The sequence below is a fragment of the Pleuronectes platessa genome, chromosome 10 (assembly GCF_947347685.1).
Source record: "Pleuronectes platessa chromosome 10, fPlePla1.1, whole genome shotgun sequence".
NCBI classification, from domain to species: Eukaryota; Metazoa; Chordata; class Actinopteri; order Pleuronectiformes; family Pleuronectidae; genus Pleuronectes; species Pleuronectes platessa.
The window spans coordinates 19,074,643-19,098,416 of NC_070635.1; the positions used below are offsets into that span (position 1 = coordinate 19,074,643).

Sequence of the window (23,774 nt, forward strand, 5' to 3'; positions counted from 1 at the left end):
AGTTAATACTTTCTCTGGGCTTCAGAAGAGAGTTTCCCTTTAAGTGCCACAATAAGAATCCTTTTCCAACAGGTTGGACATCTCCATCCAGGACAGGTCCCACTGCACCTCCGTCACATCCAACTTGGTGGCAGGAAGCACCCCTGCTGGAACTTCCTGTTTTGAAACAGGCCAGCAGCTCCAAGTGCAGAACTTCTGGTACCTTCAGGAAAATACAACAGGCAGTGAATCATTTACTTCACCACCTGTTGGGCTTGTCGTTCATGCAGTAGAAAGTAGGAAGTCAAGACGGATGAAGATTTGGTAAATACTAACCTGTAGTGACAAACGAGCCAAACAGTCAAAGGAATGACGATCAGAAGTAGAACCCCACATGAAGCAAAGATCCATTTCCAGGGACCTGATCAAGACGACATAATACTTGTTTAAATAAATAAAACTGTTATAATAACAACAACTATTGGATTTCCAATCATCTTGGCAGACAGATGTAGTAAGTGTCAGGAAAGGGCCCACTGTATTTTGGTATTAAGCCGATCCAGTCATTTTTTAACTCTTTCTTTAACATTGTGCTTTAAAACGTTTTCCCAGGGAATAATTCTTGGACCTTAATGAAAAAAATCTGCCGTATGTAGAGGACTGATATCTATGAGTGTGTGAAATTTGGTGCGGCTTGATTGTATTTAAGGGGACTGCTGGGCCTTGGTGAATATGCGCTCTACTGAGTCCCATTGTAGTTTCTTTCATCTCATTAGATCCTGAGGGATCTTCCTGATGAAATTAGACCTTGATGAAAAGACAGAGCAGGAGGAGAACCAGACAACCAAAAGGCTTCACTCAATAATGGAAAATGTGTTGATTAATATTGAGTTTTTCCTCCAAAACAAGTAGATGTATATAAATAAGAAAAATACCAGTGGAGGCTGGAGTCTCCTCTGATGTGAAGTTTCCTAAAAGAAACAACAGTTGATATGTGACACTGATCCACTTCTATAGAACACACAGCAGAGTGATGATGTTCAGCTGACCTCTGTCCGGTCTCACTGATAACCAGCTCTCTGGAATCTGCAGCTGTCTGACGCACACCTGTAGAAGCCTTCATCTTCCCGTGTCACATTCTTAAGAGTCATCTTTATGACTCGGTCTGAACCGGACGAACTGTTAGAGTCAATCAATGCTCCATTTTTAAAGAAGCTGGTTTGTTTGTGTTTGCCGCTCTGATGCTGATAACACAAGGTGACATCGTCATCCGTAAACACAGGGGAGGCTTGGGTCTTCAGAATGATGTCGCCACCTGTGGAAGAAAAATAGAAGGCAAGATTGAACTCCTACTTCTTTTAGCCCCTAAGGATGCTGAATGTTTGCGCGCGCAAACATTCAGCATCCTTAGGGGCTAAGCCCCCCCTTTCTTTCAACCCTAGAAACGCCCCTGCTACAGAGCCACTTGTCAACTGCCTCAGTTAACCCTGGCTCATGTGGCAGAGCCAGACTCCTTTATTACAAAAACATTTGTTTGACATCTAACAAAGTGACATGAAGACAATATGATCATGTGCCGAGAAAAGAAACTCTAGACATGAGAGGGTAGTTAAAGGGATAGTTCACCCCAAAAAATTAGATTTGACTCTACTCACCACTATGCTGACGGATGGTGAGGTGCTTGAGTCCACAAAACACTTTTTGAGTTTAAGGGGTAAACAGCATTGCAGCTATATTCGATACAATTAAATAAATTGTGAACAATTCTTCAAATGTAAAAAATAAAAGAACAAAACATGCCTCCATACTGCTCCTGTGGTGTCATCCAAGTGTCTGGAAGCCCAAACATTCAAATTCCACTCGAAACAAAGTACTTAAACCTCGTTTTTAGCCTGAATGTCGTCTGTTATCGTCCTCTGGAGGGGCTGTCCGATGCTTCCAAAGCATAGGGGCAAAGTATGTGGTGAATTTAGGATTACTAAAATGTAGAAGGCTTATGCTTTTAATTTTCCTCATGTTCTGTGCTGCAGTGATAAAATAAGAGTCAAATCAAAGACAGTGTCAGGACGTCTGTCGGATCAAATAATCTTTGTTGTTATTTCCTTTGCTTGTTAGACCCTCTGTTTTACACCAGAGTGGACACAAATGATACTTTAGGTTATCATATTCAGATTGAGTGACAAACTAAAACAGAACATGACACATTTAAAACACTCAGATCATAAATGGGCGCGCACACACACACACACACGCACACATACAAACAAATAACTGACTTTTGACTTGGCACATCTGCAACCTGACAAAGACATTGTCTCAGCTGCTTATTAACACTGTTTTTTGTGTATATTGAACAAGTTCACCTGGGTTGTGGTGGTGCAACATTAATTATGAAACTGCTTACGCAACTGATTTTACCATGTGAAGTGCATGATGATGAAGGCTGGCTATGGAAGAATAATACTGTCGAGCACGGAAGCTATGTTCTATTGTATTACCAGATGTAAATTATATATTTTAATAAAATGAGTCTTATTCAGTTGTTATATGACTGTTTGTGAGACAATAAACACTGATACACTGAGAAGCTTGTGTCTCTCATCCCTGTTCTCATTATCGCTGCACATGTCTCACTGTTGGGAGCAGTAACTAGAAATACCGCACTGCGGTTGTATGCCTCCGCCAACCAGGGCAGTTTCCAGCTATATAGATTCATATAAGGTCATAGTGACCTTTGACCACTGAAATCTAATCAGTTATTTAGTCCAAGTGACAACTGATAAAAAGTTGAAGAAATTCCCTAAATGTGGTTTTAAGATATTGATTCAAGAGGCCAGAAAAAAGACCTTGACCTTTTGACCTTCGACAACAAAAAAATCTATTTAGCCCATCTTTGAGTCCAAGTGAATATTTGAACCGAAGATGAAGAACTTCCCTCAAGGTGTTCTTGAGGTTTCCCATTCCTGAAACTGGAAAGGACGGACAATCAGAATAAATAATGTCTACGGCCACTGGCTATAACCGGCATGGAGGCATACAAAAAAAATCCTGATTTTCTTCTATGGTTTAGTGATGTACAACCACAGCTTTTAGATTTTATTAACTTTGAAACACTTCATTGTGATATTCTTTGACAAAACAAGATGTTCCATCACTTCTGTCACTGGTTTAAATAAAGTTAGCCGTGGGAAAGACGGGACACAGAGCCTGGGCGGATTTACAACCTGCTGCTGTGGACCTGTTGACACATTGAATGGCTGTAGAAATGAATTGTTAAGGATTTAGAAATCAAATAGGAGTATTAAAATGTGTAGCCATACAAGTACTTGTCATGTCACTACATGGGAGTACTTTTGGTATGTGCCCTATACTTCCATGTTTCTGCTCCTCTACATTTAGATATCATTTCTTGCTAGGTCACAGATGAAGATTTTAAATACAAACCAGAAGATCAATGTGAAAATACTGATGTGCACGGTTATCAAATATAACTGATTCGTGTAGATGTACTTAAACAACCTAACATTATACAATCTGTTCAAACAAGCTCCTCCTGAAGAAGCCTGTTTCCCTCAGTAATAACATTTCAATATAAAACTCAAAAAACAGCCAGATTCCATAAGTAGTTTAATCTTGAAAGTCAATTGTACATTTTGCCATCAATATTTTTTTACTTGAACCTAACTAACAGGTTGAGTGTCACCTTATTGTCACTTAGTACATGAATATATTGGGGTGTTGAAACTTGCACACTTCATCCATTCCCTGGCTTTACTTGACATTGTACTGCCCTCTTCTGGCCAAAGTTGCATGTCACTTGGATGTCTTCCATTGTAAGGGCATAGAAATGGACACCCATAAGTGTATAGGTGTGTATGTTGTATTTGCGAAGAGTTCCACAGCTGCCGTACAAGTCTTTGAAAAATAAACGCAGCCGGTGGATCCTCCGAGCAGATGGTTGTGTTCCAGAGAAGAGTAGTGCTGTCCTGTCATTCCTCTGTTCTGCTCCGGCATTAATCCTCGTCACTACCCATCCCTAAAGGGTCAAAGTCAGGGTCGTCCTCATCCAAGTCCAAGTCCTCGATGTCCTGAAACAGTGACTCATCCACTTCAACGCTGTTTCCAGCTGCAAAGGAAGAAAACAGCTGTGAGTGGAATGTGACGTAAAGCTAATCGCTCTCCAAAAGATCCTCTCAAAACTAAATATGTTTTTACGTTTTCTGATCCTGGTTGATATTCTTACAATGTTCAATAGCTCCTAAAATCTCCCAGTTCCCTTCCACTTCAGTGCACTCTCATGCAAGTTTGATTAAATTCTACAATTTTTAACAATTATTACTTTGACTTTTTCTTCAATTACACCACATATCTCACACCATCGTAGAGAAGTTTAATAGTAATGAAATGTCTTCATATTTTTGTCCACTCAAGTTTTACTATTCTCACTGTGCCAAAGAGAAGCCTTAATAACAAGTGTCAAACAGTCACAGCCATTTTATTTACCCTCTTCAAGGAACTGAATGTCGGATGTGTCCAAGTTGTGGTCTGTCTCAAACAGTTGTTTACCTAGTGAGGAAAACATGACATTATCACAAGTCCATACATTGTCAGGTCCATAAGTATTTGGACAGCTTAAACCCAAGAGCGTTTGTGTGATCAAGTGTCCTAGTTATGAGCCCTGAGGGAAAAGGGCAATGTGAGGACATAAACGTTACCGGTGAGTTTGGTTTTCAACGCCTGCTCCTCCTCCTTCTGCTGCTTTTTATGCCTCATCTCAGCCACCTCCAACTCAAAACCGGCTTTCCATAACAAGAAGTTTTCAATGTTTACCACTGTGCCTTGGAACGTAACCTGTCAATCAATCAAACAAACACACACATCAATACAACTTCACACTGTACTGATGAGAGCCTTTACTGACCACATCCAATCCTTAACAACAGCCTTTGTATGTGTGTTGCTGATAGTTGATCATGTGGAGATGAGAAATATATGTCAAATGCAGATTGTTCATGTTCCTACCTTCTCTGCTTCCTCTGCTTCTCTCTCTTTACGTTGCTTCTCCTCCTCTTGTCTATTTTTCATCAAATCCACAATTTCGTTGAGTTTCTCCTGAACAGCTGTCACCAGGGTGAAGATCATCACCATGCCCAGGTTTTCTTCTGCCTGCAGGGTGACCACATTTACACATCAGTGATTTTGATTACATTGGTGTATGGTCTCGGATCAGGAGATACCTGATGTCACTCAGAGATAGAACATGGTCTGGATTCACACCCAGAAGCTGTCCTATCGGGTCCTAGATCTACAAATTATAAATTGGCAGAGCACTTCTACCGCAGAGCTGCCAGGAAACTCAAAGACCAATTGCATGGGTGGTAAATGTTCTCAAATGATCGTATTCAGCCAATCATGGTGAGTCGAGTCACTGAGTGAGATGCATGCACAAGGGCAGAGATGAGACAATCCAGTGCCGCAGGAATGAAGTACACATTCGCCTGGGTCTACTGACAAGGAATTATTAGGATTTTCAATTTTGGATTATTGCAGAAAAATAAGGCTATGTAATAAACATGAGATAATGACACTTGATGGGATTTGTTAAGCAAGATAATTGTTTCAAATTAACACCACCCTTATGATACTGAAACATAACTGTTAGAAGTAAAAAGCTAACGCGAGGCTGCCTCAGCACACTAACACGAGTCAGCCTACCTGTTCTACAAAAGCCTTTTCACTTAGAAAGAAAGCTGATAATGAGGAAACGTGTGAGCATAAACACAACCAGGTTGTGACAGCGTGAGTAGATGGGATTTCATGCTCAACCTATTGACATAACAACCTCTATAGTATAATTTAGCCACTTTTTGGTAAACACCTTTTTTCTAAGACACATATAAGACGAAAGAAATGTGAGTGGTGGATTTATTGACAAGTTTTGTGTCGTAGAAATGCACGAAACTGGATTTATATAGCTCTTTTCTAGTTATATTGACAACTGACTCAAAGCACTGTACAGTACATATGGCATTAACCCATTCACGCTTGACCTTTTCATGTTGTGATTTGGTTCTTAAAATTGAACTGAATACCTCTCATCATACTTCCTTCCTCATTTGCCTTGGATTTTTTGTGTGAAACAATAAAAGTTAATATTATCTCCTGAGCCAAAGCCAGCCCAAATCCCTGCAGCCCCATTATATCTATCTTAGATAATAAGCAGACTTTAGCATGAACATTAATGTCTCTTGTGTAGCCGCTGCTTTCAGACTCAGTAGGACACTCTACTCTGTTACAAAACAAGGTCCCCATCTATGTTGACGGAGAGCCAATCACCACATTTCAGTGGACAAGATAGTGGCGTCATCATGAAGTAAAAATATAAAATGTTGTGTAAATTCCCTCATTTTGGGTTGTGATTGTTTTCAAAAGAGAACACAATACACAGGATTAACTGAGCTTAACTCCGCGCTGTAGCAAAAAGGAAACAAGACATACAAGTTTACATTGGTTTAGATGAACAGACCTGTTGCTGCAGTAGAGTGAGGAGTGAGGCCGCATCAACATCTTCCAAGTTGTCCTGGGAGAAGATCTCCCACAGCGGAGGCTCATCCGGGTATTTCTCCACATACGTGAACTTCAGTGTTGCTTCCGCGACTGCAACAGGAACAGACAGCTTAGTCTCTGCTATATTTAAAGTCACCAGCTTTCAAATCTTTTCATACTTTATCGCCATGGGCATATTACTACTGACCAATGTATTAAAATTATGAACAGTTTCATAAGACTGCTGTAATGTGAGGGTCCGATGTGGGGTAGTTTGGTCGCTCAACAACAGGATGGAGACAGATCACTTTCTGAGCAGCACTTTACTGTTCTCGGCAGTGGTCATCTACAACACACACTTCCTGCTCTCATGTGACTGAACTAACGAATAAGGAGCAGGAAAGGCCTGAGAGGCAAATGTGAGATAGCTACAGAAGCAGATTCAACACATCCTGTTATATATATATATATATATGTTAATGTATGCTAAACATATATGTAAATGACTTATAGATTAAAATACGGTAAATTAAAATAAACACACAAATTAACCTGACTTTCAACCCTGCACTGCCATATGTGCACTGGAAGACATTTTGCAACCACACACACACACACACACACACATTAGTATACTCACTTTCACCCTGTTCCCCTACATCTGATGTTACAGTGATGGTGAAGCTGGTGGGCTCCTCTGTAAGCACTGCAAACACAAACCATTATTTGGCAAATGCACCACATGTCGTTTACAGAATTGGACAGGGGAGGACTACAGCAAACTGCCCCAGTATGAATGTCCAGTAAATCCACTCACTGACCTGCACATTAACAATAGGAGTGGGACAAAATATCTCTATGGCAACATATCGTCGTCCTGACTCATGATATACGATTATCGATTTGCTGATGCCAAATATAGACATTTACTTATTTAGTTTTATATGTATGTAGTTGGGACTTATGCCCCCTTATGATTATTTTACATTGAAATGATTGAAAGACACACTAAATATAGTTGTTTAATCTCTGCCTATGGAAGTGATACCAATTTTCAAACACACAAATCCTGAACTTTACCTCTTGGGGGACATTTTGTATTTCTTCTTCAGTTAGATATATATCGTGATGGATAATTATATGATTGTCTTGCAATATATTGATTATTGCAGATTCACAGCATCACGATATTCTCGTAATCACCAATAGCATAACGAAGTTCAGGGTTATGGTTGCTAGTCCACAGCAGCCCCACTAAACGTAAACATGATGGATGTGCGCTATAAGCGTGTCCATTTTGCAGGGTTGTCTTCAATCTGGTAAGAGTTAGGCCAAATCTGAAGGAAGTTCGTCGTACTTCTTGTATTGTGTGCATGTCGAAGCCAGTGGTAGATCCATAGCTCGACCACTGCCTGTCTGACTTTAATGTGAACCAGTGGGTGCTGGAGGAAAGACCCTATCCTTTACTCAACAGTCAGCTAACAGACGTCTGCTTGTTAGCCTGTGAGCTAGCTGACGTTGTCTTCCCTGTCAACACTGATGAAAGCCTGACCTGTGAACGAGTCTTCGTAGATGGACTCAATAGCTTCGAGTTCATTCCTCTGCTCTTCAGCGTAGTCTGTCATCGTGGTGGAGATGTGGGTTATGTGGAAGTTAATAAACTCATCCCCGCTATGCTAATGCTAACAGGCACACGCTGCGTGCTGCTCGGCCGATCGATGATATCGTGGTTCTGACAGTTTGGTCTGACTGTGGTTCTATAAAGCACGGTCCTGTTTATGGTCACATTAGTCATCCGTGTGTGTGTTTGTGTTTGTGTTTGTTTGCAGTTTGATTTTGAGATGAAGAGTAGAACCGCAGTTTGAACACATAGGCACCACCAGCACTTTGTTTCTCTTTTTTCTACTGCTACAGTGCGATCTGATCTGACATCTATTGTTTGGGTCTGCAAGCGCAAAAGGAAACTTCTTTTTCAAACCAACTTTATTAAACCATTGAAGCTCATTTCGCAAAACAGGTAACACGGCTACTGTTTACACAATGTGAATAACATTATGTTTTATTCATTCATCTTTGAATAATGAGTGGGCATTAGCAGAGTTTGACAAAGAGTGTATTTAGTTAATTTGGCTTACCCTAACCTTTAAGTGATAGTTTTTATTGCTTCTCTGCTGTACAGTTGATCCACGGGCTGTCTCCTGTGTGTTCATCCACAGAGAAGGCAGTTTGCCAGTTATTTGTAAGGTATATTGTCACCTTTGTTCATTTCTGTAATAATTGTGAATATGAATAGTATTAAGAATGCTTTAATTTCATAATGTGAACTGCACCCAGCAGTCTTCTTATGATTAGGTCTTTACATTACAATTTATTATGTCTATATACACTATTAGGATGGAGTTGACAATTTGGCAATTTTGATATTTGGTTTATTTTGCAGAACTACACACACACAAACACACACAAATCAACACGTCCATTCAAGCGGAGTTTGAAGGCAGCAGTAAAGTAATCAATTGTTTCAGAATTGATTATTTACATTACGTTTTTTAGGGAATATAAACAGTGCAATCTAACTGATACACACTCATCATAAGCCGGCCTGTAACTACTGAGTCTCCATTACATTGGCTATGGCTCTTGAAGTTGAGAGAGATTTCCAAGAGGACCCCAAGTTGTGTGAATTATTGGTTATAGGGAACCAGGGACATCACTTAGTATAGAGGCAAAGGGAGGAGGGTCCATAAAACCACTTCTGCTTTGTTATAATTGAGTTAAAGGAAGTTCCTTGACTTCCAGCTTTCGATGTTATCTATAATCACTGCACCAATATCCTGCCCTGAAAAATAACATTTCAAATACCCAAGAAATAAACAAATGTAATCGTTAAAAGAGTTTAAAGGAAAAGAGAATCATTGGCTGGAGTTTAAGGGCAGAACACAGGAGCGGAGACATGACTGAGTTGGAAAGGTTTAACAAACAATGAGAGGACAGAATGAATGAGTCAGATACTGGGAGGGTCTCTGAATTCAGCAAGCATATTGTTCCAACCAGGGTTTTTTGTAAATCGGAATCCAAATTGAATAAATGCAGACTGATGTCATGTTAATATGTGAGTTCATTTTGCTTTTGTCTTAAGCTCCAGTGTTGTCACCTAACCACACTCTGTGCATGACTTCCCACTTTGTAACCACAAGTTCCATTTGAAGGCAGAATCATCATTTTTAATCATACACCTGTTCTCGCAAGATCAAACACCACACCCACAGGAGCACTTTGTTTTGTAACACCACACCCACAGGAGCACTTTGTGGTGCACTTCTGATCAGATTTGTCACTTAGTACTTCTAGGCAGCTGTGGCTAGGGAGAGCAGGTTGTCCACTAACCAGAGGGTTGGCAGTTCAATCCCAGTCTCCCCCATTCTGAATGCTGAAGTGTCCTTGGACAAGGTATGGAACCCCAAAATGCTCCTGATGCCAGCAGAGTATGGCTGATGTGTGATAGAGATGTTGCACATACTGTGGATGCACTGTATGAATAGGTGAAAGGCAAAACCGTACTAGAGCTTTAAGTGGATATCAAGTCAAGGAAAGTGCTATTTAAATACAGAGCCATTTACTTTAACTGAGTGTAGTATTGTCCCTCAGCTGTGAGGGGCTTTGGATAAGTTTCTGACAAATGAGTGAATGTTTTTGCAAGAAAAATTACTTGAATTGTTTACATATCAATTGACTGATAATCTCAGTTCTTCTATTGTTAATGGGGTTGTAATTTACACCAAAGCATCATCATTTGTAAATGAGCTATTAACTGAAGATTAGCGTAGCATAAGGAGATATTACTCAGGTATACTACTCAGGCATATTACTCAGGTATACTACTCAGGTATATTACTCAGGTTAATTCAGGGATTTTTTGTTTATCAAGCACCATTCAATTTCTTTTACTGCATGTTGTTTTCATATTTTTGGGAGGACTATTATCTCAAGTGCTACTTGTTAATATTAAGTATAATTCTTCTGCTGATGAAAATGACACACTGCACATGTCTGTACTCACATGTGTGGCTATTATGAGCACATGTCTTTGCCTGTCGACCAGAAAGGATGGAATGCTGAAAGACTGCTTATCCGTGCGGAGGGTAATTACATGCACATGGACGTCATAATGTCAACAGAGACAACTCTCCGCATGTCATATGCAGGCATGTTTACAGTAGTGGACTTTAACAAAGCCCCAGCCTAAATTTCTTACATTTTACAAATAAAACACAGTGTTAGGTGTTAACGTTTCAAACACTTTTCAACTTTTATATTAATTGTTCATTGGAAATACAGCAGGGATGTAGCCAGGATTTAAAAAGTACTGAGATCAAAACCACACAAAGTACCAATGCAATTGGGATTTCACTTTTTATTCATTAATTGTAATTAGTTTGAAAAGCACAAACATCTTTATGCTGCCCAGGAGGAGATACACAGAATGTATCAATGTTTTGAGTTTTATAAATTATAGAGTGGAGGCTCCTAAATCAGAGGAACCCCTTTGAGACTTAGTGGTAAAGTACACAATTTAGTTTTCAAGGCCATTTTAATTGCTATTGTTAACTTGTCATGTTGTCCTGACTTGTCTGACTTGGCATCTGAACTGCAATTTTGTTAAAAATCTGAATTTGTTTGAACTGATAAACTGGTCCCCCTTAATACAACAGCTGACCCCATACTGGTCCCAGGGGCTTAAATTTGCTTTAGGCAAAATCAATACAGTCACAATGACAAAATCTACAGGCCCCTGGAGTTTAAAGGTTGTTATTAGCCCACAATACACAGAGATAATTACAATGGTGTGACCTAAGTCCTCCAGGTCATAGCTCGACCTTGACTGTATATCTTTATCTATGCGTTACTTTGCAAATCCAAAGTAAGACAAACTTTCAAGCACCACGTTAGCAAATGAAGACTGCAAATGCATACAAGATTACAGAGGTAGAGAGAATTAGTGTGTATAACGTAGTGGTTATGCACCATTGCTCCATTCCAGATTACCTACTGTAGACAGCTCCTCCTCAGTCAAACCACCAGGGTCCATTCTTACAGTTAAGGGAAACTAGTCTCACCGCTGTTTGTCTGTTCCTTCAAATGTTGTCTTTTATGCAATGTTTAGCAGATCACATGATGTTCATAAATGTGGACCCAGGGCCAATGGAGATTCCAACATACAAACAACATCTCCCTTTAGATCATCTCTATTCCATGCTCAAATTCCATGACAGGTCTCTTCTCTGGTGTGAAGTCCCTGTCTGCCCTCTCTACATACCGCTGCAGAGTGCTGTAATACTGCTCACTTCTGGAAAAATTATAATATGCAGAGACCTCCTCCCAAGCCTTGTGGTTGGGGAAAGGAAATGGAACCGGGTTCTTGTTCTCAAAGAAGCTCTGCAGGTTTCTCTCGGCCAGCTTGGTGGCATAGTCCAAAGCAAAGGTGTCGAAGAGCGCCTTCTCCTTTTCTGAATAGCGTTTCCAGAATGTGAGCTGCAGGTAGCTGACTTTGGAGCGACAGTTTTTACAGCAGGTACCAAGGAGGCCCACGAACGCAGCGATAATGATGATACACCAGCCCAGGATCTGTTGACACACAAGAACAACATGATGACTTGACACTTGAGGACACACATTTCTTGTTTGAATAAATACAGATAATAGAGAATTCCACTTTTAATACCCTCCTCTACGCAAACAAAAACCAATGGTAATTCTTACACACTCAAGCTGCCAACAAGAACAATTTTCAGAAGGAAATAGTAACAAATATTGCTTTGCAAGTTTCTATGTATCTCTGTCCTAATCAAATAGGTCTAACATTAAATGAGATTCTTTGGGGATATTACAATTAAGATATGACCACTTTAAAGGAAATCCCCAAATCACTGACTTGTAAGATTGTTTGTCCTACATCTGTAAAAATAATCCTGTGATGGCATTAGGGTTATCTCAGCTACAGTTTTATAAACGAAAGTCTGCGACATAAACTGGGGGTTTGTATTAGAAAGACGATTGGGCTGCTCAGTGCTATAGTGGTTACAGATAGAGGTTCCTAGATTCAAACCAGAAGGCCGTCTCAGGCCTTTCTGTAGCGTCTGCTGTTCCTCCTGTGATTACTCATTGTACACTGGTTCTCCCCACAGCTCAAAGACATGCAATATAGGTTAATTGGAGACTTTAAATTGCCCGTAGGTGAGATTGTGAGTGTGAACGACTGCTAGCCTTCCTATACGCTGGCAACCTCTCCAGGGTGTAACCTGTCTAATACCCAATGTCATCTGGGATTGTTTCCAGCTGGATTTAGAATGGAAAATCACATTCACTGGGAATGTATTTGTTCACTCCTGTGATTCAAGGGCTTCTCTTACTATAAGACTTCAATAATGTTTGTCAAAACGATGTGTCAGAGGTTGATTTGTTCAGACTTTTAGTGCCAAACTCAAAAAACCCTGGACCCTATATTCCCTATAATGCATCCTTCATTAAATATGGCCTGTAAACACCCTGATTGTTATTTTAAACTACATTTTGTAGCACATGCTTCGTTTTGTAAATTCTTGACAGAACCAATATGACATCGCCATACTTATTTTCTCAGATGTCAAAAGTCTAAAAACAGAACTGTTTACACAGCATCGGGTTGCACTCCATGAGTAATCCTCAGCTTTGACAGAAGTTAGAAATTCATTGTCATGCCATAAACCCCTTCAGATGCCTCTTGTTTTGGAGAGGGTTCCAAAGTGCAGTTCTCAAATTGCTCATACACCCTGATGTGTGTCTCTTACCTGTGACTGGGCCCTGAGCTTCAGCAGCACCTCCATGCGGTCATCACTGGACAGTTTGGAGCGGTCACAGGGCACTCGAGCCAGCTCCTCCCGACAAGCCAAGGTCTTGTTTTTACAGAACACATCCACCACCAGGTTATCATCAAGACCACTGACAGCGCACTCAAAAAATGTTCCATTGAGCAGGGCCACAGAGAGCCACATTACAGGAGCCACACAAGCCCCGGTGAAGATGCTCATGAATGTCCTTAGGCATCCGAAGCAGTTCCCACGGGGGCAAAGCTTCATGGGATTGAGGCAGCAGCCAGTGTAAACCCTCCACAACTTGCTGCTGAAGAACAGACCAAAGACCAGTAGCACGGCAGCAGGGCCCAGCAGGAAAATCACCCCATAGGCAAAGTTCTGGTCGTGGTTGCAAGGACACTGAAAGGCAACCATGGAGAAGAGTCGCTCCCCGCCCAAAGTCAGGAGAGCCATGAAACTATAGCCAATTGTGGCTTTCTGGTCCAAGAAAAACCGAAAGACAGCATTGAAGTTATCCATGTTGTCAGGGTTTACACACTACACACAATTACCCAAAGTGAACAGCAACAATAATAACAGAAAACTGTCTGTGCAGCCTATAGTCATTCCCTGCTGTCTGTTGTCTCAGCTGAGGACAAAACACAATTGCCAAGCCTCTTTGTGCTCCTCCCATGCTGCCCCGCTTCTCCTCAGGCTCCTCCTTGGAGACAGTGTAGAAAACTTCCTCCCACCCACAACCATTAACTCTTTGACAGAGGGAAGTCCCTTCTGAGCAAAGGTACAACCCCTTTTCAGCTCTCTGTTTGTTTGCATCCCTGCAGCTCTGACCGTGTTGGGGCATTCATTTGAAAAAATCCTGCTGGTCTGGTTCTTGGGATTACCTGAGGGTTTGTTGACAGTCTCAAAAATCCGAATGCTGCAGTAATTTCAATTGCATGAAATGTTAAGCATGACAACTTCATTTGATGACGGGAGGAAAGAGGAAATATACAACCATGCAGAATGAGAGTATTTATTCATTAGTATTAGAATGTTTCCATAGAGAGCAGAGCAGTGTTACAGCTAAAGAGGGAAGCAATCCCAAGTATCAAGAGGGGAAATGATGTCATCCTCTAAGTGGTTTCTTTCCCTCAAGAGTGACTCCTCAGACTAAAACACTCTTGAGTGCATTAAACTGAGACATCCTCTCCACACATGACATGCATCATTTGTAGATGAGAATAATCTCCTCCATCTCAATATGAACCCTCCAATGATTAATAATGACACAGTTGAAATGGCTGAAAGCTTCAACACCTTGGATCACACTAGACAATAAACTCACGTTTGAACAGCACACAATGCTCACAGCTTGCTTTGCTGAATGTACAGTTTGTATAGGGTGCCATAGTGAAGAGAAAGAAATCACTGATGCACATAGACTGAATGTTCGCAGGTTACCAGCAGCGCACAGGAAGTGTTCAACTCTTAACCACTGTACGAAGGTGACACGTATCCTGTTCAAACCTACACAAACACTGGGTGGACAGGAAGCTCTTTACACATCATCACTGTTCCTGTTGTTCATGTTTAATTGATATCACTGATCTGTTTTACTTCACACACAGTAACTATGTTTACAGGGGCCGCAAGATTTTGAATAGGAACATTATTCTGGATTAATTATCTTGAATAGGACTTTTAAATGAGTGTTTAATAGAATATTCCATGCCTAATCCTGATTATATGTTATAGAGACTAGTCTGACATGACTCATGTCAACATTATGTCCTACTTCTTTACACCTGAACACAACAGCAAAAGGCTGTGAAAGCTCCAAGAGGACATTGGACACTGGGATTCAGACTTCGACACCTTTCTACTAATTCCAGAAATCTGTCTGTCTGTATGGCTGTTCTTCTTATCGGCCTCACACTTAGCATGTGCTTTGTTTAAATGGTGGTACACAGAGGACATTTAGGCCATCACATAGTGGCCACTTTAACTTTACTACTCCTTCTGTCTGTATAAAGCGTCTGTGTGTGAGGCTGTTCTGCCATTATACAGATCATCTCACATATTTCCCCCATTAAAGTCCATATTAATTTACAACAGTTTTCTTTTTTGTATTTCTGTGTCAAGGAGTAAGTGTATGGATGCTAATAAAAGGCTAAGCTAATACATTCTCTCAGACCAAATATGAGGTGACTCTTAATAGCCACACCTGCACTGAGTGGAGTTCAGTGATATATGAGTGTAATCCATACATCAAAAGACCTCACACCGGAAACGTGCAGTCGTCTACAAATTGAAGAACAGCTGGGTGGTCATCAGCAGACTCGCTTGACACAATGGAAGCCATCCTCATCATCCCGTCTTCACACTCCTCGCGTGTCTCCACATAGCGGTGCAAGGTGCTGTAGAACTGTCCTTTGGTGCTAAATTTGTAGAGGGAGGAGATCTTCTCCCAGTCTTTGGTTGAAGGGGTGAGGATGGGTTCAGCTTGTTTCTGGTGGAAGAAACTCTGAAGGTTCCGCTGGGCAAGTTCTTTGGCGTTTTTCGCGGTGTATGATTCAATAAGCTCGCCCTCCTCCTGAGCATACGCCCTCCAGAACTTGAGCTGCAGGTAGCTGATGGGGGAGCTGCACCGAGCCAGACAGGTCAGCAGAAGGCTGGACAACATGACAGAGGCGATGAGCAGCCATCCCAATATCTGTGGGGACCGTTAACACACAGTATGTAAAGGTAAATGATCCTGAACACTGAAACAGAACTCTCACGTGTCATATTCAAGGTCTCAGTAGTTACATTCATGTATAAGTCCTCTCAAAATGTAACATCATTTACTTTTATCAAAACACTGTATGACTTCAAATGTACTGTATGTTAAAAACCTGCACAGTTTCATGGAGGAGAGAACACAGATGATGCTGTCCACTCATCACACAGTTTTTTTTGTTTGATGCATGTGCCATAGTAATGTATCATTTTGAACGCATCAAATTTTTTTAGTTTGATCCAGCTTGTTAGTGTGGACATCAACCTAATGATGGATTGTGGAGCCTCTAGATCAGGGGTGGGCAAACTTTTTAACTCGCGGGCCACAATGGCTTCTAAAATTTGACAGAGGGGCCGGACCAGGACCAGATGGATGGAGTGTTTTTGTGAACTAATATAAATGACATGGAAAAATCATTACAAGAAAGGATTTGACCTTTGGTAGCAAAACATTTATTTGCAAGGCAATTTAACAAATACTCGCCTTCGGAGAAAGGCTTGCCTTGGTAGTTGACTCTTGGATCGCAGTTTGTCGGTGAAACCGTAGTTAGCATGCTTCGTTGCAAAGTGACGGCTCATGTTGTACTCCTTGAAAACTGCGACAGTTTCTAGGCATATCAGGCCTACAGCCTTCGATTGGACTTCAGTGAAAAAGTATTTTGTTGTCCACTCCATGTTAAACACTCTGCACTCATTGTCCACTTTTCGTTTCCTTGATCCGCTCATTTTACAGAAGGGCTATCAGTGCAAATCAAAAAAGTGAAGGGAGATCATGTGCCCTTTCGAGCCCTATACACCACACTCCCGGTCAAATTTAATTTAGCTGACGCTTTTATCCAAAGCGACTTACAATAACTGCATTCAACCCCGAAGTTACAAACCCAGAACAACAAGAAGCAAGAAAGTACAATTTCTTCCAAAATAAACCCAAACTACAAAGTGCTATAAGTAAGTGCCATCTAAGTGCTACTAAATTGTAAACAAAAATAAATAATAGTGATATATATATATTTTTTTTAAATATTTGGACAAGTTCGGCGTGCCGGATTAAAAAGCCCAACGGGCCGTACTTTGCCCATGTCTGCTCTAGATGCTTAAAATATAACAACAGTCTGAAAGATTGATCTGAGTGACATATCAGTTGACAAATGAAATCATAGCCACACTAAGACAAGCTGTTGCTAGTTAATGTGATAAGAGTTTGCTTATAAATGATCCATATGAAGACAGAACTCTCCTCTTGATCCACCAATTGAAAGGGTGAATTAATATTACATATTTTTGCCACTTGTTTTAAAGAAGATACATGTTTGCACGGATGACAGAACATCCTCATTAGCTGAGCTGTTATTGACACTCTCACTTCTTCTTTTTAACTGACCTGATGTTTTAAATCACTTTGGGAACAAATTAACAAATAAATATAACGTAGTATCAATTGATGTTAATTTGATCAATTTAAATTCCGTGACATTTGGAACCTTTAAACTATAAATAGGTTACTTACAGGGCTGTTAATGGTCAACAATGCAAAATACAGTTGGAAGTTTAGGTTTCCAGATCACAGTCTTTCAGAGTATGTCATTTTCTTATGTACCATACCAACTGACATTTTGTAGAAAACACACAGACCTGGCAACTAGCTGCTGCATGCTATTTAACACAGAGAATTGTTTTACACATGATGATCCCCTCTCCCCATTCCCCTAATTATTGCCACGCTAATTCAGACTTTGTTGATCGGCAGAGTAGCACTGACCTGAGACTGAGCTTTCAACGCCAGCAGGACATCCTCTCTGTCAGTCTGCCGTACACTGGTACCTCTACAGGGAAACCTGTGCAGGTTCTCACACGGGACCTTGGAGTGGTTTCTTTCACACAGATGTTGGACTGGACTAATCTTGGTCCCAGTCATCAGACACTCATAGTAGTTGCCGCTGAGCAGAGCCACAGCAATCCAGGTGAAAGGTGCCACCAGCGCTGTGGTGTTGATCTGGAAGAGGACTGTCACGGCAGTTCTGCAGCTGCACAGCTTGGCCTGGCCCTGGCAAAAACCTGTCAAGAGCTTCCATGTCTTCTTATTCAGGATGTAACCCAGCAGCAGCAGGGCCAGACCGGGTACCAGCAGGAACACCAAACCATATATGAAGTTCAACTCATTGCAGGGACAACTGAACACCACTGAGGAGAAAATCTGCTCCCCTCCTGCTGTCATCAGGGCCAACAGTCCAAAACCAAGGTTGGACTGTTTGTTGGCAATGTTCAGAACCACCCGAAACTTATCCATTTGTGACTGCTGCGGCAGAGTGAAAGGTTACAGTTTAACTGTGACACTTTCACTTCCACCTTTTTCCATCTGACTTTCGAGACTCCTCAAATCTCCGCCCCCTCTATAAACCACTACCACCAAGAGATGTCAGTTCAGTTCTGCTAAATAACTGGAGGATGCAGCTGTTATGTTCAATAGATAAACATGACAAAGATTTAATTATTAACATTTCCAAGGGAAATCACTGTCTGTGGGTGAACTGGTGCTGGAAGAGTAAAGTCACTAATGTCAGCGGTATAACACCATTCATAGCAGAGTTAACATAGAAAGTACAAAACAGAGTGATCAGACTAAAAAGGGAAATTGTTCCTGAGATGACTCGAGATGGATTTTTTTTACAAATTAAATCCTGCACACATTAAAAGTTATAGAGTATTTCCATCTCATTGTGAAACTCTTGAAATCAAAATTAAAGCACGGACCACAGAAGTGTTGTGAAACATATTAGCCATCGTCCTGCTTCTTCTATTTTTTTATTTGTTAGATCGTATATATGTATAATGACACACTTAAATATTTCATCATCAGACACATTTTTATATAATAATGTCAACATAAAAGTTTTCGTTTTCTAATGATGATTTCTTGTTTTTAAGGGGAAAAAGCTGTCTAGACCCAGTTATGATTACTGCCAGACCTGTTCAAACCAAACTTTACTTAGAACATATCTGATAATGTGAAGCAAGCTATTTACAAAAGCAGCACATGATGCTGTGAACTACAGTTATTCAACAACAACTGTGAAACAAAGTCACTGCAATCTATCGATCTGGAAAGGGTCACAAAACCAATCACTGAACCCTCCAATGATTAATAATGACACAATTGAAATGGCTGAAAGCTTCAACACCTTGGATTCACACTAGACAAAAACTCACGTTTGAAAAGCACACAATGCTCACAGCTTGCTTTGCTGAATGTACAGTTTGTATAGGGTGCCATAGTTAAGAGAGACATCACTGATGCACATAGGCTGAATGTTCACAGGTTACCAAAAGTGCACAGGAAGTGTTCAACTCTTAACCACAGTACGACGGTGACACGTATCCTGTTCAAACCTACACAAACACTGGGTGGACAGGAAGCTCTTTACACATCATCACTGTTGCTGTTGTTCATGTTTAATTGATATCAGTGAACTGTTTTTCTTCACACACAGTAACTATGTTTACAGGGGCCGCAAGATTTTGACTATGACATTATTCTGGAGAAATTTTCTTGAATATGATTTTTGCATGAGTGGCTAATAGAATATTCCATTCATAATCCTGATTATAAGTTACAGAGACTAGTCTGATATGACTCATGTCCACATTATGTCCTACTTCTTTACACCTGAACACAACAGCAAAAGGCTGTAAAAGCTCACAGAGGACATTGGACACTGGGATTCAGACATTGACACCTTTCTACTAATTCCAGAAATCTGTCTGTCTGTATGGCTGTTCTTCTTATCGGCCTCACACTTAGCATGTGTTTTGTTAAAGGGATAGTTCACCCCAAAATTTGAAATGCATTCATTATCTAATCACCACTATGAAATTTCAGGGGTAATCAGCATTGTAGCCAAATCCAAAGCCAAATGTCTGTAAGCTCCCACTTTGAAATTTGACTCGAAGCAATGTCATTTACACCATATTGTTGTTGCTTTATTCTCCTCCAGAGCTGCGTTCGGGGGGTGGAACACAGTGGGCATTAAGGATAAAACATTGTGTATATGACTTTGTTTCAAGTCGATTATGAATGTCGGGGCTCTGTTTTTTTTTTTTTTACATTTGAAGTATTGTTCACCATTTACTTTAACTGCATAGGATTTTGGCTGCACAGCTGTTTACCCATGAAACTCCAAAAGTATTTTATGGACTCTTCACCCACCCATCGGCATAGTGGTGAGTAGATAATGCGGGAATTTTCATGTTTGGGTCAACTATCCCTTGAAGGGCCCATAGAACTGCAATGCCAATTTGAACGTGCGATATGTCCAATAATAATATATTTTCCATGTAGCTGGAACTTATCAACGGACGTGAGGAGGTCAATCAGCCACTGCATCCAGCTCCATCTCAAAGACAGCACAGTTACAAACAACAATAGGATGGACATCATTCTCCAGACCATCACATAGTGGCCACTTTAACTTTACTACTCCTTCTGTCTGTATAAAGCGTCTGTGTGTGCGGCTGTTCTGCCATTATCCAGATCATCTCACATATTTCTCCAATTGAAGTCCATATTAAATCATAACAGTTTTCTTTTTTGTATTTCTGTGTCAAAGAGTAAGTGTATCGATGCTAATAAAAAGCTAAGCTAATACATTCTTTCTCTCAGAGCAAATATGAAGTGACTCTTAAGAGCCACACCTGCACTGAGTGGAGTTCAGTGATGATATGAGTGTAATCCATACATCAAAAGATCTCACACAGGAATCGTGCAGTCGTCTACAAATTGAAGAACAGCTGGGTGGTCATCAGCAGACTCGCTTGACGCAATGGAAGCCATCCTCATCATCCCGTCGTCACACTCCTCGCGTGTCTCCACATAGCGGTGCAAGGTGCTGTAGAACTGTCCTTTGGTGCTAAATTTGTAGAGGGAGGAGATCTTCTCCCAGTCTTTGGTTGAAGGGGTGAGGATGGGTTCAGCTTGTTTCTGGCTGAAGAAACTCTGAAGGTTCCTCTGGGCAAGTTCTTTGGCGTTTTTCGCGGTGTATGATTCAATAAGCTCGCCCTCCTCCTGAGCATACGCCCTCCAGAACATGAGCTGCAGGTAGCTGATGGGGGAGCTGCACCGAGCCAGACAGGTCAGCAGAAGGCTGGACAACATGACAAAGGCGATGAGGAGCCAACCCAATATCTGTGGGGACCGTTAACACACAGTATGTAAAGGTGAATGACCCTGAACACTGAAACAGAACTCTCACGTGTCATATTCAAGGTCTCAGTAGTTACACTTATGTTTAAGTCCATTCAAAATGTAACATCATTTACTTTTATCACAAAAGTGTATGACTTCAAATGTACTGTATGTTAAAAACCAGCACAATTTCATGGACGAGAGAACACAGATGATCATGCCGTTTTTTTTGTTTGATGCATGTGCCATAATAATGTATCATTTTGAATGCATCAAGTTTTTTACTTTGATCCAGCTTGGTAGCGTGGACATCAACCTAATGATGGCTTGTGGTGTCTCTTGATGCTTAACATATAACAACAATCTGAAAGATTGATCTGAGAGACATATTAGTTGAAAAATGAAATCATAGCCACATTTAGACAAGCTGTGGCTATTAAACGTGATAAAAGTTTGCTTATAAATGACCCATATGAAGGCAGAACTCTCCTCTTGATCCACCAATGGAAGGTGGAATTATTATTACATATTTTTGCCACTTGTTTAAAAGAGGATACATGTTTGCACTGATGACAGAACATCCTCATTAGCTGAGCTGTTATTGACACTCTCACTTCTTCTTTTTAACTGACCTGATGTTTTAATTCACTTTGGGAACCAATGAACAAATAAATATAACGTAGTATCAATTGATATTAATTTGATCATTTTAAATTCCGTGACATTTGGAACCTTTAAACTATAAATAGGTTACTTACAGGGCTGTTAATGGTCAACAATGCATAATACAGTTTGAAGTTTAGGTTTCCAGATCACAGTCTTTCAGAGTATGTCATTATCTTATTTACCATACCAACTGACATTTTGTAGAAAACACACAGACCTGGCAACTAGCTGCTGCATGCTATTTAACACAGAGAATTGTTTTACACATGGTGATCCCCACTCTCCATTCCACTAATTATTGCCATTCTAATTCAGACTTTGTTAATCTGCAGAGTAGCACTGACCTGAGACTGAGCTTTCAACGCAAGCAGGACATCCTCTCTGTCAGTTTGCGGTACACTGGCATCTCTACAGGGAAACCTGTGCAGGTTCTCACACGGGACCTTGGAGTGGTTTCTTTCACACAGAAGTTGGACTGGACTAATCTTGGTCCCAGTCATCAGACACTCATAGTAGTTGCCGCTGAGCAGAGCCACAGCAATCCAGGTGAAAGGTGCCACCAGCGCTGTGGTGTTGATCTGGAAGAGGACTGTCACGGCAGCTCTCAGCCACTTGCAGCTGCACAGCTTGCCCTGGCACAAACCTGTCAACAGCATCCATGTCTTCTTATTCAGGATGTAACCCAGCAGCAGCAGAGCCAGACCGGGTACCAGCAGAAACATCAAACCATATATGAAGTTCAACTCATTGCAGGGACAACTGAACACCACTGTGGAGAAAATCTGCTCCCCTCCTGCTGTCATCAGGGCCAACAGTCCAAAACCAAGGTTGGACTGTTTGTTGGCAATGTTCAGAACCACCAGAAACTTATCCATTTGTGATTGCTTCAGCAGAGTGACAGGTTACACTTATGCTGACCATGACACTTTTTTACTTCCACGTTTTTCCAACTGACTTTCAATATCCATCACATCCCCGCCCCCTCTAAAAATCACTACCAACCAGAGATTTCAGTTCAGTTCTGCTAAATGACTGGAGGATGCAGCTGTAATTTCCAATAGATAAACATAACAAAGATTAAATGCGGAAAATTTCCAAGGGAAATCACTGTCTGTGGTTGAACTCGGGCTGGATAAAGTAAAGTCACTACCGTTAGCGGAATAAAAGTATTCATAGCAGAGTATACATTGAAAGAACAAAACAGGGTGATCAGACTAAAAAGTGAAATTGTTCCTGACATGACATTAGAATATTTTTTTTTTACAAATTAAATCATGCACACATTTTAAAGTAATATAGGATTTTCATCCATCGGGAATTTGTTGAAATTAAAATTAAAGCACGAACTACAGAAATGATTTGAAACATATTGGCCATCTTCCTGGTTTCTTCTATTTTTGTATATAGAAGTTTTCGTTTTCTCATGATGATTTCATATACTTTAGTGGAAGGAAGCTGTCTAGACCCAGATATGATTACTGCCAGACCTGTTCAAACCAAACTTTACTTAGAACATATCTGATAATGTGAAGCATGCTATTTACAAAAGCAGCACATGATGCTTTGAACTACAGTTATTCAACAACAAATGTGAAACAAAGTCACTGCAATCTATCGATCTGGAAAGGGTCACAAAACCAATGCACAGACTTTCAGACTTAATGTTACATCCGTAAGGGTACATTCCAAGGATCCACCGAAATTATCCTAGACCGCTCCAACAACTGATCCAGGAGGTCACAAGAGAACAACAGATAAACATCTGTTGTTCTCTGTGTTGTCTGGTGGTCTGTAGT

At 40.7% G+C, this 23,774-nt stretch overlaps 4 protein-coding genes across 4 annotated transcripts; all 4 read right to left on the reverse strand.

The window, feature by feature from the left end:
- Positions 1-3,593: 3,593 nt before the first annotated feature.
- rwdd1 (RWD domain containing 1) lies at positions 3,594-8,264 on the reverse strand. Its single transcript, XM_053431800.1, has 7 exons — positions 8,078-8,264; positions 7,166-7,231; positions 6,506-6,636; positions 5,002-5,145; positions 4,695-4,830; positions 4,483-4,545; positions 3,594-4,105 (listed from the first exon to the last, which is right to left on the reverse strand). Exons 1-7 carry the CDS (start codon positions 8,148-8,150, stop codon positions 3,993-3,995), a joined length of 726 nt encoding a protein of 241 aa, XP_053287775.1. The 5' UTR covers positions 8,151-8,264; the 3' UTR covers positions 3,594-3,992.
- Positions 8,265-10,924: 2,660 nt separating this feature from the next.
- LOC128448930 (calcium homeostasis modulator protein 5) lies at positions 10,925-14,221 on the reverse strand. The gene is made up of 2 exons (XM_053431804.1): positions 13,353-14,221; positions 10,925-12,150 (listed from the first exon to the last, which is right to left on the reverse strand). The coding sequence occupies exons 1-2, from the start codon at positions 13,893-13,895 to the stop codon at positions 11,761-11,763; spliced, it is 933 nt and encodes a 310-aa protein (XP_053287779.1). The 5' UTR covers positions 13,896-14,221; the 3' UTR covers positions 10,925-11,760.
- A 153-nt stretch (positions 14,222-14,374) lies between these two features.
- Positions 14,375-18,541, reverse strand: calhm6 (calcium homeostasis modulator family member 6). The gene is made up of 2 exons (XM_053431803.1): positions 17,893-18,541; positions 14,375-16,068 (listed from the first exon to the last, which is right to left on the reverse strand). Exons 1-2 carry the CDS (start codon positions 18,418-18,420, stop codon positions 15,634-15,636), a joined length of 963 nt encoding a protein of 320 aa, XP_053287778.1. The 5' UTR covers positions 18,421-18,541; the 3' UTR covers positions 14,375-15,633.
- Positions 18,542-18,918: 377 nt separating this feature from the next.
- Positions 18,919-22,996, reverse strand: LOC128448928 (calcium homeostasis modulator protein 6). The gene is made up of 2 exons (XM_053431801.1): positions 22,323-22,996; positions 18,919-21,312 (listed from the first exon to the last, which is right to left on the reverse strand). The coding sequence occupies exons 1-2, from the start codon at positions 22,851-22,853 to the stop codon at positions 20,878-20,880; spliced, it is 966 nt and encodes a 321-aa protein (XP_053287776.1). The 5' UTR covers positions 22,854-22,996; the 3' UTR covers positions 18,919-20,877.
- Between the last annotated feature and the right edge of the window lie 778 nt (positions 22,997-23,774).